Consider the following 16,921-nt stretch of genomic DNA (forward strand, 5'->3'; position numbering starts at 1 on the left):
CTATTAGGAGTTATTTTGTTTTTATAGTTTAGGAGTAGGTTATTGGCAGAGCACCACTCAAACAGATTCTGCACTTCCTGTCTGTAGGAGGACTTGTCCCCGCCCGTTATAAGTCCTACCACAGCAGTGTCATCTGCAAACTTGGTGGGAAATGTTGGTAAACAGTCAAAGGTGTTTAGTGAATAGAGGAGTGGTCTCAGCACACAGCCCTGAGGTGAGCCGGTGATAAGTGTGATGGTGGAGGAGAGGTGGGGGCCAATTCTGACAGTTTGTGGGCGATTTGACAAAAAGTCCTTTATCCAGCTGCAGGTAGGTGGGGGAAGGCAGAAAGTCAGCAGTTTGTCAGTCAGGATGTCGCGGATAATTGTGTTAAAGGCGGAGCTATAATCCACGAAGAGCATCCTGACGTAGTCATTTCTGTTCGATGGCTCAGGGCAGTATAGAGAGTAATGGATAAGGCGTCATCTGTGGATCTGTAGACCTGTATGCAAACTAGGGGTGGGCGATATAGCCTCTAAATTATATCACGATATTTCAAGAATATTTGCGATAATAATATTTATGACGATATAGAATTTTTTTTATTGTTGAAAATTTTCTTATGTTTATCTCACCTAAATGTTTCCTCACTCATTGTGTTTTTACAATGGGGTAATTTTGTTTTAAATTTCTGGCTTAGTCTGCGCAAGCGCCGTAAAAAAAACACATACGTAATTGTTTTCTTTTACGTCGGTTTAAACATCCTGGATAAGCACAAATTAGTACCATTTCTATTAGCCGTCTTACCTACAATCTCTGTTCTGTGTAAACAATGAGTGACGTACACGCACGAGAGATCACTTACTACTGTATGTTTGCATGTCAAGACAGGCATGTTGGCATGATTTTTGTGTGAATCTGTCTGTTCAAGCACAAGAAGACTTGAAAACAAACTCAATTTAGTATTCATGCACCATCTGAGACTCCCCTTTGAATGAGTGTGTACAAAACTTCACACAGCACGTGTGAGTTCTCTTTTGCATCTTCTTATGCTTGATTGTTTAAATTGGCAAGGCTTAAAAATACACAAATGATCAACTTTTGTGATGATGCAGCACAGGCCCTGTGGACGATTGGGCAGTCCTTACTATCGATCCATGCCAAGCGCTTTTGTTATGGTTTTGTTTTCGTTATTGTTATTGAGTGCCTTCATCCTTCCCTCGCTGGGCAAAATGACCCGAAGCCCTAAATTTTTTTTTTTTTTTTTTTTCATCCAGAAAGCTTATTTCATTTAGATAATTTAGCAATTTTTTGGGAGTCGTTTTGTTATTTACCTTTAAATTACTATTTTATCAATAAATAACAAGCACATTCTTCAAATTTTTTCAACTTAAATTCACAACAACTCATTTCATGCATAACCCTTTTAAATTCAACTCAAAATAGTTGATAACATTGGGTGTCTCTGCTGACCTCTTGTGGAAAAACAATTATATTAACATATTTCATAACTCTTGCCACTAAATGGCCTTTATAGCCCTGGCCTCCAAGGTCCTAAAGACCGTTTCATTCCGTGTTTTCCATAAGTATGCATTCAGGTATCTATTTAGACATTATAACATCTTTTTTTGGCAAAGTCTTAGCATTTTTAGTGGTCATTTTTTTTCTTGTTTTTCTATATATGCATGAAGTGTCAGATATTGTAATAATTCAAGTTAGTAAGTTGGACAGCAAGGAAAAACATTTAAAAGAAGTAAAACCTTTTTAATTCAGAATAAAAAAAAAATGCTGTCACAGCTTCAAAGAAATGCTGTTATAATTTCACTATTTATTTTGTATTTGGGGTTGTTCTGCAGTGTAAATCTGTTAAAATCGAACAACTTCATATCTATGAGCAGTCTTGCATTGTTACCAATTGATTTTTATTTGAAAAAAGGGTTTTTGAATTTCAACCACATTAACTCCTCGAATCCAGTTAATTTATTTTGTGTGCATTCCGAGTTCAAGTGTGACAAAAGTCCTAATGTCTTGGACTACGATGAACACACAAAAAAAAATGTATACACTACAGGTCAAAATTATCCATGGGAAGGATGAGGGTTAAACACAGAAGGCAATGTGTGCTGTTTTAGTCTCACCTGCGCGCTATCAAAAACCAGGTGATGACAGCGTAAGAGTCATATTAGACCTTACATAACTCGCATCAAACAAAGTTTTCAAAGAGTGAATGTTTTGTTCAGTTTTTTCTGTAGCCAGAATGTTCCCAGACAGGAGATTTATGTGATGCATGCAGCAGCTCTATCAGCGGCTTGTCTCCTTCGCTTGCCATGCTGAACTGAAACACCCCAACAACTGTTGTTGTTGGAACTGTGAAGTCAACAATAGATTTACATACTAACAGATGATAGGACAGCTACTCTTATGTGAAACTAATGCGGAGCGTATCAATCGACAGAAGCATACATTAGCGGCCTGTTTTACACATTTTACTGAATAATTAAGTAAACAATTTCTTCATCTTTGTAAAGAAACCTCATTGCTTAACTGGCTACTCTCTGCTGTCTCGGACGACATATTTTCCTGTCGGCCACTGTAACTTCTGTTGGTTGCAATTCGCAACATCACCACTAGATGTCACAAAAAAAAATCATCACACACACACACTGCACCTTTAAAAGGCACTGTAAAAGTATGATGGAAAAAAAAAAACCTCATCACGCTGTGGAAATTGTTGACTATTTAACCATTAAAGTAATAAAGTTAACATGAGCTTTGGCACTGAAACACGTGTATTTTGAAATATGTAAATAAGAGTAATTAAGTACAGAAGCATGTCAAACAATATTACTGCAAGAATACTGAAATACAAGAAAATTACATATATGATAACAAATGAATGACAAGTAAGTGGGTATTGCCTTGTGCTAATAAATAAAGACAAGTTTTAAAAATAAAAAATTTAATGAAACATAAAAATCTTTGAAACATGGACATTACTAAACCCATGTAAAGGCATCGTCTGCCCTTTACTACTTTCTTGTGAATCACTCTGCAAAGTGTGAATGATCTTTTACTTTGCAAAGAAGTGCCATTTGTCCACTGAAAAATGGAAATGAGTTAAAGTTTTATAATTTGTAAAATAAAAATGAATAATAGTAATAAAAAATATATATAAATAAAATTTTACCTTCAGAAGATACTGCGAGGGGTTCCCCATATTCTGCAGCCTACAAAAGCAAATGTGCAGTTGTCTTGTCTGTTCTCAAGGAATAGCAAAAATTTGCCAATATTAAAAGACAAATACTCACAACTTGAACCACAGCACTGGCCTCTGCATCACTGCATTTGAATGGACTATCGCACAAGGAGGTGTTTTGACTAAAAAGAGAGATCAAACTAAATAACAAGATCATAATTACGGTCATCAAAATGACTACCAAATCTTTAACATAGGCTGCGTTTACACTTGGCATTAACATGCAACCTGTATCCGGATGTTGTCCACATACACAGTGTAAACGCGTTTCTGATCGGAATGTTATCCGATCAGCGTGTCGGTCCTGAGGGTTATTCCATAAAACAAGATTAGAATACAAGCCAGGCTTATTTTGGTTAGTCAGACTTATTGTCGGTTGATTCGGTTTCATAAAGCAAACTTAAAATAGTTCAAACTCAGTTACCCTGGCAACTTATGCTGGGAAACTAGCCAGGTCCAGGGCAGGCTAACTGTCAGGCTAAGCCTCAGGTGTTACACAGATCCTCTAACACTGACCAATAGGAACACAATGACTGACAATCTCTCATACCATTATTTGACTTTATTAACCACTATCAGTCCAAAAATAAATATACAGCAAAGAAAATCAACTTAAATAAGGCTACAATGATAAATTAGACAATATAGCCCTACAAACATATGTCAGGGTTTATACATATACATATATATATATATATATATACTGTATATATATCCTACAGGTTTTCTTTTCTTACTGGCTGAATGTTTTGTGATTTAATTAGATAGTTTTAAAGATTTATGAACACATTTCTCTCTGGTTTTATTTGGTAGCTGTAATAAATGGTTATTAGAAGAACATTAGAACATTACAATCTAAAAAAAAAACAGCTTATTAAAGCAGAAGTTAAAAACACAACATTTAAAATATAATTACAAAAGCACAGTATACATTTAAACTGGTAAGATAAATCTGAGCTTAGTAATTGGCTATATTAGTCTACATTTGATTTACCCCATTACAAAAGTCCCTTTACAGTTATTATCCTAAAAACACACTAAATTGTAGGTTTACGAGCAGCGCTCGTTCAATGTGAAGTTTACAGCAAAATGGAACTATTTGCACGACTTTCGAAGATTTTCAGATGGAGAATATTCCTGTGAAATGTAAGTTTTGCAAACACCATGTCTCAAACGCATAAAACAGCACAAAATATATGCTGTTTGATGGTGGATCGATTTGATCTATGATCGACCTCCAGGGCTGCTTAAGAAACGCGTGCACACACAGTTATCTAGACTAGATAAACCTGGATCAAATTAGTGGGATTGCGTGAACTTGAACGACCTTTAATGAAACCGCTTTAGCCCCAACTGATTTGTTAGGTTTATTCAAGTCGGGTTTTGGAGTTTAATCCCCGCTTTTCTTAGCATCTTTTATGGAACAACCAGAGGTAGTCGAGGACGCATTGTGATCGGATCTCAGTGTAATGTAAACGCAATCCAGCCATCGTGTCTGCATTCACAGGTGAACGTCATATAAATCCCCACCCAGACGCAGTTTAGACAATAAATTACACTTATTTGAACCTTACAATAAACGTCAATATTTAAAACAGTTTATTTAGACTTAGCCTACATGATACTGTGCGTGTCATTTTTTCATTTTAATTGTGCAACTTTATCTGAACGAGGCGATCGCCGGTACAATCACAGCTGTGATCAGTCATGAGATCTTAATGAAGAGCGTGCGCTGCTTTGCCAGAGGAATAATGGGAATACATTTTTTATTTTTTAATGTTTTAAAATGTTGAATGTTTTTATTGTTTCAGCATGTTTATCAATCTCCCATTTCTGTTAATATAGTCATTGTACGCTATAATCTTAAACCCAGATGATCGCTGATGTGACTTGTTTAACATGATCAACCCAGTTATGATCAACTCTGGAAATATTCCTTCATTCGAAAAACGTAATTTGATCTAAGACTGGAGATTGCACAGGAAAGTAAAGTGAGTGAGTGAGAGCAATTGGGACATTGCTGAATTTGTATCATCTTTACTCTTAATTTGGTGTCATGCTACAGACCTAATTTAAATATTATGGAAAAACAGAAATCCGATCGGTTATCCAGATACAGAGGCTACTTAATATGAACAAATGTAAACGCACCATGCCCTGATTGGCTAATGATCCGATCTGCTTGATCGGATCATGGTGATCGCATGTTAATGCCAAGTGTAAACGCAACCAAAGAGAAACTCTGTTGTCATTTAAATCTGGTATAAAAATCAAATCTCACTCACCAAACAATTTCATCACCTTTCATCTTTTGTCTCATCACTAATGCTTTCCAGAAGCTGTGTGTTGATTTTATGACTTCTATAGCAAAGTCCTAAAAATATATTTACAACATCAACATGAGATGATCATTAAATGGATTAACACTTCTCCATCAGCAATCTACCATGATACGCTACCTTATCCTTAAACTGTCCATTGAATGCAAACTTGTTCTCAGGCTTTCCATCTGGTACTTTATATTTTTTAAACCAATCCACCGTAGCCTCAAGATGACCAGGCTTAATCTTTCTCACATCCTCAATACCTGTTATTGATACACTAATTGAGATTACTCAGTCAGAAATGTAGATAATACAATAACTACATAGTGTAAAAACAAATACTCACAGTTAAGGCTTGATGCATCTGGGTCCTCTATATTGATGGCTATTACCTTCCAGTCAGTCTCTCCTTCATCTATCAAAGCCAGAATTCCAAGAACTTTAACCTGAATCACCTGCCCCGTTACACACACCTGTGACAGAGATTTACAGTGAGTTACAAAAGTAATCAATCAGAACCCATGTGTTGGTAAAGAAAGAAGAATCTATTGTGCTAAATAATAAAACACCAAAATACATGGAATAATGGGCCAAAAATTCTACATACACATATTTTGTCACAAGCTACAAAATAATTAGTTAAATTGTCAAAGTATTATAATATCAATATAATATATATATATTAAATTTAAGGTTTCGGTGTATTGAATTAAAAGCTAAACTTAAATGTAGGATTTGCAATTTTGTGAACTACGAAACTGCTTAATGGTTTAAATGCTTTTGCAAGACATTATATTATTATTAACTATGCAGTTCCACCCACCTTGGAGCTAATCTCACACACGTCTATGGGGTCATTGTCTCCACAGCACGTAGTTTCCTTGTCAGTGTGGTTGGGATCTTCCCATGTCTTTATATATTGTAAAAAAATAAAAATAAAATAAAAAGTATTATATTCATATTAAAACGTGATAGAGGATTAGTAATACAAAAATATGACAACAATTAAGATACAGAAACAAAAACTGCAGACAGATCTTATGGAAATTCATAGCCATAATCAAAATCAGGACATCACCTGTGGAAGTGCACCATAGTTCCAAATGTAACCTTTGTGCGGAAAAATGTTAGCTACATATCGTAGCTTGCCTTTCTTCACATCTTGCTTGATCGGGTTTAATGGTTCCTTTGTTGCGATCTGTGGGTAAAGAAAATTATGTAGTGCGTTTTTAATTCTGTGCTCAAAATAACGTACTATTGTATTGCACATAAGCACAATATAAGAACATGCAATACTGTATTTAAAAGATTTTTTTTTCTACTGATAGATTCTATCAATCTAATTTAAGTGTTACATTTAATGTGTTTGTTCAATCAATTAAATTAACTTTCCAATTAATTGGCCAAATCAACTGATTGATTTCCAATCAAATTAAGAAATGGAGAGATGCTGGTCATCCTAGCCAGTCAGACACAAGGACCACAGTGGGGTAGAGACTTTTTTAATGTTGAAAAATATACTTACCTCCATCTTGGCATTTGACCAACGAGGAACTTCTACGACCATATTAAACAGGATCTGTTAAAGACAAACCAACATTATTAGTATATTTTGCAACAGTAAGGTCCCAAAATGCTTATTGATGAATGGTTACCTCATTCGTTTTTAATTTCTTTGGAGGAACGCCACATTCCTGATAAATAAGAAGCATTATTAGAAAATAGACTGATTAAGAGTTGTGCCAGTTATCTTGATGCAATTAGGTTATTGGACGAATTCATTATCACCTGACCAGACCTGCAATGATTTGAAGTAGACATCCACATTTATACATACCAACCTGTTCATCAGCAACATACAGAGGAATGTCATGGAAAGGGGATATGTATTTTCCATCGGAAGTTTCTGCAAAGCAAATGTTACAACCTGTATCAGTCGTTCAAATTCAATGTATCTCTCAAGGTATCAGACTCTGATTGTGTTCAAATGAGGTTCTTCCTCTTTCTCATAGTGTTTGATGAGATAGACCATGGGCGTTGCTAGACGAGATGTAGAAAGCATAAAGAGCACAAAAAATTAATTTGAATAGTTTAATAGTTTGGTTTTCAATGCAGTTGAGTGCAACCTAAACCGGGAATGCGTGCATGCATGTTACGTCTTTCACAATCTCCCGCCGTTGGCGCTCACAAATTCGCAGCGAGGTAATACTGTCAGCAAAAAATATTTTATTTGAGAGGAGTGAGGGGCTACCGGGCTAGTCCTCATTTTTTATTAATGACATTTAAAGACGAGAAGGGCAAACTTACTTAAATAAATCCTGTAGTCAGTTGAGTTTGGCCGTCCCCTCTGCTCTGTTAGGTAGTGCACCATTTTTCTCAAATGAAAGGAAGCAGCTGAAATGAAAGACTTGCTTTTCCGAGAGGACTGCGAACAGAGAACAGCTGCAGAAAACTTCGCAGCAGTATAAATAACTGAACGCATTATTTACATTGACTCTCGATTTATATTAGTTCCTGATTGCGTATGAACGTCTCCCACGTTACGCATCACACAATCTCTTTTAGTTATTTCATACTGCCACCTATTGTCAGATGACCGTAATTTACACAAAAGAATCCAAGCAAGTATGGGGAACAGTGCAAATATTAGCACTATTAGCAATATTATTATATTAAAGGGAAGTAGGCCTATAATTTAGTTAATTGTTCATATCACGTTTAACTTATGTTTTTCTATTCAGAATTTTTTTGTTACAAAAATGTAAAATAGAAGACAATGTTTTGGTCTTCTGATGAGGATTCCATATTTGTGATGAGAGTTCAGTAGGGGGCGCTCTTCGTATTTTTTGTAGCTGTTAGAAGGTTCACCTTTTAATAATCTTCATTTTATTCTAGAAGCCTATACAAGAAAGTAGAAAAGAGTAGGATTTGTTGACATTTTTTAAAAGTGAAAGGTGACCATGAGCTGTCAAAACAATAAATAATACATAAACCGTAAATAAATCATGTCGAGAATTCTGAGATCATAGCATATTGTGTCAGGAGCAGACTGAAATTTAACTTGTCACTGATAGTTCCTCAGCTGCACTTCTAAAATCTCATGTGTCGTAAGTCGTAACCCATTAAATTTTTGAAATTATGTTTGAGAGTCTTTCAGTAAATAATGAATCCTTAAAACTTAAATCTCTGAATGTTTCTTAGCTATCCTGTATATCAACCACAACAGAATTGCCTGAGGTTATGAATGCAACCTAAAATGAAGAATACAATAAACATTGTATAAAGCAGGACTGATCTCATAAAAAGCACATTAGTCAAGTATTAAACTCTGATATTGACTGAAGATAATTAGCTTTTTCATGTTGTTGTTGATGTTGTTTTGTCTATTCAATAAAGGTCAAATAGATCCTGCTGCTGCGTAGTGCGCATGCGGACGGGTAGGCCTATGAGAATGTTTATAAACAGAAAATTGAATACAAGCGTTTAGATGACTAGCCCCTTGTTTCACAGACAAGGCTTAAGCCGAGTCCCAGGCTAAAATGCAAGTTTAAATTGTAAAATTAAAGCAATTTGCACTGACATTTCCTAAAATATGTCAGTGCTATTATTTTTGTTTCAAGATGTACACCAGTAGCTAATGCCTTTTTCCCCAGGTATGTTTATGAAAGCTACCTTAATGTCCTAATTGAACTAAAACCTAATCCTGGCTTAATCCGAGACCTGCCTGTTGAAACCAAGCCTATAGATAAGTTGCAAACCACATTTAATAATTTCATTATATTTGTGAAATTTCCTTAATGCAATTTTCAGGCACCATACAATGCCTTGTAGGGCCTAGGCTACTCTTTATTTAAAAAAAAAAATACTAAAACGATTTTCACTAGCCCTGGTAAGGATGAAAAATAAAAGGCTGTGAACTAATTTGATTTATTTGTGAAAGTTTGTAAAGGTATTAATGTATTCCTTGTTTTTGTACTTTTTGTTCTTGTATACTTACTTGTACTTTTACATTTTTTTTTATTTTTTTTTATGGTTTAATATTTTATTTTTCATTTATGAAAAAAATAATTAATTTTTCAGTTATGTTTATGTTTTTTTATTTTTATTGATTTACATACTACTGTAAACTTAAAAACGTATATTGTTCTGGTTCTATCCATAGGTTCTATCCATGGACTTTTATGCTGAAGTTGTAAACCTATTTCCTGTTCTTCTTCCTTTGGATTTAATGGCAAACCAGCTTTGGTGCATTTTCGCCACCTTCTGGGGTGGAGTGTGAAGCGTGGTTGTATATGGAAGGAAAGAAAGGGAAAAAAAAAATCTAAATTCTTCCATTCAAACTTGTTTTCCTAAGATATTCTAATAAAGGTGTGGTCACTTTTGAATTATTGTTAAAAGTTATTTAATGTTAACCTTTTTACAGATACAGATAACATGTCCGACTGCTTCTGGTAATGTTTGCTGCAATTCTGTATTATGTTTACCAATTACAAAAACATTTTTGATTCAAAGTTGAGAGTCCAATACGAAGTCATGAAATTGTTGAGTCATCCCTTCTTTAGCACAAACGGCTCTCTCATTCCCTACTTCTTTATACAATTTGTGGAAGTGTCTTCCCTTTCTTTCCTGTCCACAACATCTATTCATCTATTCTTTATGATCTGTTTAACTAACCCCCTAACTTCAGCTTTTCCCAGAGGGACATTAACATTCTTGAATAAAGCCTCTTTTTTTTTGCCAACTCATCTGTTATTATATTTCCCACAATCCCAATGTGTACAGGCATTTTATTAGATGTTAAATTCTGAACAGGGTCGAAAGGGTTTCTGTGAGAATATCCTGTCTTGAGTCAGATTTTCTTTTAATTTTTTCAAGGCTTGGTAAATAATCAAAACAAATAACTTAAGGACATTAACCTCTTCCACCACTGAATTGCAATTCTGAGGAGTAAACAGATACGAAATTAGATGTTCTTTTATAGTCCAGCTGTGGAATGACTGTTGCAGCTGTTTGCCCAGATTCATGATCTTTTCAGCTGTCAGTATATATTTGAGTGCAATAATGATGATACTCTTGATCCAAATATTGTTCATCCTAATTCCGGTGCCATGTTTGTAGTCCTTTTTAGTTTTCCCTGTTGATATAGTCTTGATTTTTCCTATAGTTGTCTTATTAGTCTATTAGCCCATATGTATACCCCAGTGTTTCTTGTGTTCATTGTTGGTTGTTGTCCATGAACATTACATACAGTTAAGTTACTTTAGTTCCTTGTGTTCCCTTGTTTTGTTTTTGGCTTTGTTTTCATTAAACTATCACTCCTGCACTTACTCCTGCATGGTACGTTAACACAATAACAGTGTTCTAAAAAAAATTCGTTCACACGCATCCACGAAAATGACTACAAATGCTTTATTATGCAGGCCAGGCCAGTAGTTGGCGATGTCACTTTGTAAAGAAACACTATGCATGTGCATGACGTCACCATTTTCACAAAGTTGCATTTTTGTAGTTTACACGAAGAAGATAACTGTATCGTTTTCAAAACTTTAACACATTGAAACCCATTTTCAAAAGTTTGCATTTTAAGCCCCCAAAAATGCTGTTTTGGGGGCTTAAAATCTTGTAAATGAATGGGCTAAATGCATAAAAAGTTATTGAGTCAAAAACAGTGTCGTATAAACAGCCCTTAAGGCTGACCAACACTAAAAGATTTTAAAAATCTTAGTCAAAATCAGGAGTACGTGCACCACAAAAAAAAAAAAAAGTCTGTCACACTGGTGACGGCGCACCATAAAACATTGTTACTCACTGCTATGACTACACACACATAGGCCTAGGTCCAAATACATCAAATAGATGCTCACTTACATTACAGAGCCATTTTCCAGACTTTCCTCTGTGCGAAGTTGTCCTATTAAATCCTGCTATCTTTTTAAAGAGGCTTCCTATTTTTGGTAATTTACTCATTAATTTCTCCAATTCCTCATTTTGTTTTCGATTTTGAAAGCCACTTTTGTGTTTGTAATTTGACGACGACTCCATATGAATATTGTCTGTCTCAAGTTCAAAGTTTTTACTGTTTTACACGCAATACACGTTCACTTACCATATCCGGGATTCGAAATCCCATTTCAAAACAAATTACACCAAAATCCATCATTGTTCGTTTCAAACATGTATTTAATGATCAGTAAAATATGTTGTTGTCATTATTTATTCAAACAAATTTGCGGTAAAGTAAAATGCGATCAGACTAAAACTAGTAAAATGTGATAGGGGGACCCGGCTGTCAATCAATATCTTCCAGTCACGCGGGCCCCTGATTGGTCCGGGCCCGTAAGCAACCGCGTACCCTGCTTACCGATAGTTACGCCTGGACCACAAATTCATAGATTTAAAAGTTGTGTTGTGGAGTGCAGTGGAGTGTCTGAATGTGACAAAGACAGCACACCACAGATTCCAAAGACAAACAACCAGATTCCCGACTTTGAACACAAGAAATCTCATTTCCAAACGTGACTTTATAAACAAACACTGTAGATGACAGGCAAAAAGAAATTGCGATAATAGTGTTTGGACTGCTTTTTACAGGAAATATATGGTGGGTGGGGGGGGTGGGGGGGGAGTTTGGATGAAGTCATGACGATTGTTATGCTTCTGTCTTACGTCAGAGCTCGCTTTCTGATTGGGTATCGTTTCATTCCACGTGACAATCTACTGACTGTTCGAATTTGCCCTTAGGGTTCCCCCTACACAACAGGATTTCTGAATCTTAAATATTCAACCTGTTGGATATACGATTTGAGATTGGTGCAGCCCCAATGTTCTTCTGAGCAGGTCCAATCACTCTTATCACACATCACACCTCTCTTATCACACATCACACCACAACTGAAAATGCAACTTTTAATGACTTCTGCAGATTCAAAATTATTCAACCCCTTCATGGCAAGCATCTTTAGTCCCAACACTCTTTTGCTGTTATGACGTGCTGCAAACGAGATGTATAACCAGACACCAGCTTCTGGCAGTAGGAATCTTAGCCCTTTCCACATGAGCAATGGCCTCCAGTTCAGTAATATTCTTGGGTTTGCGTGCTGCAACAGCCTTCTTCAAATCCCACCAGATATTTTTTATAGGGTTCAAGTCAGGTGACTGTGATGGCACCCAGAAAATCTTCCAGGACTTCTGCAACCAAACCCTGGTGGAATTTGAGGTATGCTTGGGATCATTGTCCTGTTGGAAGGTCTAATGACGCCCAAGCTTCAGCTTCCTCACTGATGGCATGCTGTTTTCTCCTATAGATTTCTTGATACTTCAATGAATCCATATTGCCTTCCACACGCTGCAGGTTTCCAGTGCCAGAGGATGCAAAGCAGCCCCAGAGCATCACTGAGCCGCCACGACCACCATGCTTATAGACAGGGTGTTCTTTTCAGCATATGCTTCATTCTTCCTCCAGAAATACCTTTGATCCTAGGGCTGAAAAGTTTCAGTTTTACGCACCTTACAGTGCAAGCTAAAACCTCAATCTATGTTGCCACCAAGTCTTGCTGCAGGTCTTTTGCAGTCACTCAAGGAATTTTCTGAACCTGTCTTCTCAGAAATCTGTTTGCAGCCATTGATAGCTCCCTTTTTCTGATTTGCAATGGTGATTTAATCATTTTGATTACAACGTATACACCTGTGTTTCAGTCTTTGTTTTTTTCGGTCATTTTCTTTGCAAGTTTTTGGTAAAGCTGTTAGGTTTCGGTTCCCCTTTGGATTGTGTTCTCTCTTGTTTGGATTATTGTCTTCTCTGTTTGGATTATCTTTGTTTTCAGTGGATTCATAAAAAAATGTGAAATTAAGCCTGAAATTAATTTATGAGGAGAGTGCACAGGGATTTGACAATTTTCTTTATTTGAGGAATTATGTAGTGTAGCACCAATAAATAATTATAAAGATTTACAGAACTGGACATATTGGAACTGGGAGTTTGAACCCTTGTGCACACAGCACTTTTAGGTATTTACATCTCAGTTTAAATTATCATCTAAAACACTGAAAAACCCAGAAGTATTCCACTGAGTATTTGTTAAATATAAGTAAATTTTTAACTGTTTGTTCTACAGAGGGGTGCTAAATTAAATGTGGTCATTATTTATTTTGTCATCAGTATTTTTGTTCTTTAGGATTATACAAAATGATTTTAGTCTGATATGAAGTTTATCACAGAACATTGGGCCTCTTCTCCTGAGCCTGTGTAATCACGTGAAAAAGACATTTTGTGTTTATTTAGGCAAACTTTTGTGACTACGTTATAGAAGTTAAAAAATAAAAATGTATACACAATTGCATAAAAGAAAAAGTGAAAATAACATTAATAACTGACATGAATGCAATTCAGTAAATAAAATTTATGTCTGATGCCTTATGTTGATTATGTTAATTGTGAATTGAGTGTGTGCACCCTGTTTTAAGAATGAATGTGAGTCAATGTTTTCGGAAAGGATAAAGTTACTCATATATTTATGAAAAGTTTCATAAATTAAGCCATTGTTCCTTGTTTTGTTTGGTTCAAGTCAGCACGTGTTATCATTTATCATGAATAACTGAATCTGATTGGCTGGAATATACAGTACACTTTACGCACACTGAACATATTTAAAGATTTTTGAGCTTTTATAAGCAATGGTTGAAATTTGTTTATCATATATCTGAATAATTTTTTGTTTGTTAGTCTTGTTACTTTTTTAAAATTTTTGAAACTCTATTTGTAAATCGTCTAATATATTATTTGTGAAATAATGTTGGATTTATTTACTCCTTCCGTTATTTGTTCATATGATCCACACCCACGATGTATTTTAATCTCATAAATGCACTCAAGGTAGGCAATAAACACGAGAAAGCCTTTATAAAACTGGTTTCTGAAAAAAAGGTAATGTCAGACTACAGGCAGAACCGGGGAAAATGTCATCATTAGCTGTAACCAGCTTCAGTGGTGCAGTAAAGTAGAAAGATAACGTTCCTCACAACATGTTTCAATTAAAGGAGAACTCCGGTCAATGTTAACATTGAGCTAAATTTTTAGTAAATTTGGAGTGCTGTCAATACAGAGAACAACAACAAGAATCGGTGTTGCCTACACAGTGTTATCCTCTTTTTAAAATTTGCACCCTATTGACTTGAATGGGGCAAGTTTTAAACCTGCTTTTATCCACTTAACATCCTTTATGGGTCATTACAAGTGCCCAGCCATGTTGAGTGATTCCTTCAGAGTGAACACGATTAATCTGACTGCATTAGATGTGAAAGATATTAATAAAAATGATGTTAATTCAACAAACGCATATTTACTTCCTATTTTCGGTCGAAGTCCACAGTAGTCGACTGTCGAGTTCACGCGCGTGATCATAACTAAGATGATTTTTTTTACAAATATCCATCAGGGCTGATATTCTCAAAACACAACACAGCACCGTCTTCGGCTGACAGCTGACAGTCTGAGTCTCCACTGTTGCTTAGTTACAATCACGCGTGTGAACTCGACAGTCCACTACTGTGGACTTCGACCGAAAACAGGAAGTAAATACAGGTATGTGCGCTTGTTTAATTAACATAATTTTTATTCATATCTTTCACATCTAATGCAGTCAGATTCACCGTGTTCACTCTGAAGGAATCACTCAACATGGCTGGGCACTTGTAATGACACATCAAGGATGTTAAGAGGATAAAAGCAGGTTTAAAACTTGCCCCATTCAAGTCAATAGGGTGCAAATTTTAAAAAGAGGATAACACGGTGTAGGCAACACCGATTTTTGCCGTTGTTCTCTGTATTGACTCCAAATCACAGCACTCCAAATTTACTAAAAATTGAAAATTGAGTTCTCCTTTAAAAAAGGATCCAAATAAAAAGACAATATATTCATCCTTATATTGAAACTGCTGTGTTTAGTATAAACATGCTCATTCAAACTGATGAGGCGGAGATGAGGCGAGGACTCAATCGCAGAAGAATGAAGGTTTTTATTAAAAATAAAACAAACAAAACCTAAGGGGGATGACTTGACTTGACTTGACTTGACTTGACTTGACTTGACTTGACTTGACTTGACTTGACTTGAACAGGAGGAACACACAAGGATAAACATACGACGACAAACCAGCACAGGACTGCAACACAGGGAGAATAAATAGGGAGAGCAAACAAATAGGTAACGAGGGAGGACAGGTGGGGCAAATCAATCAATAATCAGGTAACAAGATGGGAAGGGCAAGACAATAGACAGAGCACATGGCACAAGGGAACACATGACAAGCCATGTCCTCACACCAAACATGACAAAAACACAAGCTCATGGCCAGTAAAACAAATCATAAGCCATGTGCTCAAACAAAACGAGACATTAAAGCACATAGCTAGTGTAAAACACAAGCTGCGTGCTACACAGTACCAGACAAAACATGACATGAAAGCACATGAAACAAGGCACATAGACAAGACAAAACTGGAGTGTACGGCCTCTGTCACAAAACCAAGAAATAGACAGAAGTGACAGAACCCTGACACAAACGGTAGCATGAATTTCCTAATAGAACAGGTCAATGCGTGATTTATTTCACAGGCATACTCTCTGGGAATGACTGGACAATGACTTTGTTAATCACAATCATGTGTTGGGTCTGTATAAGATTTTTCTTTACCTCTTTTTCAAGTTAAGCTAGCACAAATTTGAGAAGATCGACCCTTGACTGATCTGTTCTAGTAAAACTGGGCATAATTAAGTAAAGTTGTTCATTATAATTAAATGAAGGCACATGTTGAGTGAGTTATATTTACAGGAAAGTAAAAAAAAAAAAAGTGTATACAAGAAAAAAAGGAAGGAGAAGGAGGCCAGAAGCAGTGAATGGCACACAATGTATAAAATATACAAGGAAGTTCACACAAATCAAATCAAACAAATAAACAGGGGAGTTCAGTTACCACAAATGACAGGCAGTTTATCACTCCTCTGATACTGAGAAATAAAATAATTTATTTATCACGTCATCAGCACAAAAAAATTGTCAATTTTCTTTCAGAAAAAATAAAACTAGTTGCCTTTTGACTTAAAGACTCAACAACAAATAAAAAAAAATGGTAACACTTTATAATAACTGCATGTTATTAATCATTAGTTAAGCATTAGTAACAGTTAATTCATCATTTATAAAGGAATATTAGCTAAACATTAATAAACAGTTTATAAATACAGCTATAAATGCTTTAGACTTGATTTAAAAGCATATAATGTGTTTAATAATTGTATTTTCATACTTTATTAAAGGTGGGCTATGTAATTCTCTGTTTTGGCCATTTTTTCAAAATCACTTA

The 16,921-nt window shown here is 35.6% G+C and overlaps 1 protein-coding gene across 1 annotated transcript; it reads right to left on the bottom strand.

The window, feature by feature from the left end:
• Window positions 1–1,250: 1,250 nt before the first annotated feature.
• ppa2 (inorganic pyrophosphatase 2) lies at window positions 1,251–8,178 on the bottom strand. The gene is made up of 12 exons (XM_079617411.1): window positions 7,867–8,178; window positions 7,401–7,465; window positions 7,215–7,253; window positions 7,085–7,138; window positions 6,638–6,757; window positions 6,383–6,469; window positions 5,906–6,032; window positions 5,695–5,822; window positions 5,521–5,609; window positions 3,288–3,357; window positions 3,167–3,206; window positions 1,251–3,078 (listed from the first exon to the last, which is right to left on the bottom strand). The coding sequence occupies exons 1-12, from the start codon at window positions 8,039–8,041 to the stop codon at window positions 3,050–3,052; spliced, it is 1,023 nt and encodes a 340-aa protein (XP_079473537.1). The 5' UTR covers window positions 8,042–8,178; the 3' UTR covers window positions 1,251–3,049.
• Between the last annotated feature and the right edge of the window lie 8,743 nt (window positions 8,179–16,921).

This window comes from Phoxinus phoxinus, assembly GCF_949152265.1.
Source record: "Phoxinus phoxinus genome assembly, chromosome: 6".
Lineage (NCBI taxonomy): Eukaryota > Metazoa > Chordata > Actinopteri > Cypriniformes > Leuciscidae > Phoxinus > Phoxinus phoxinus.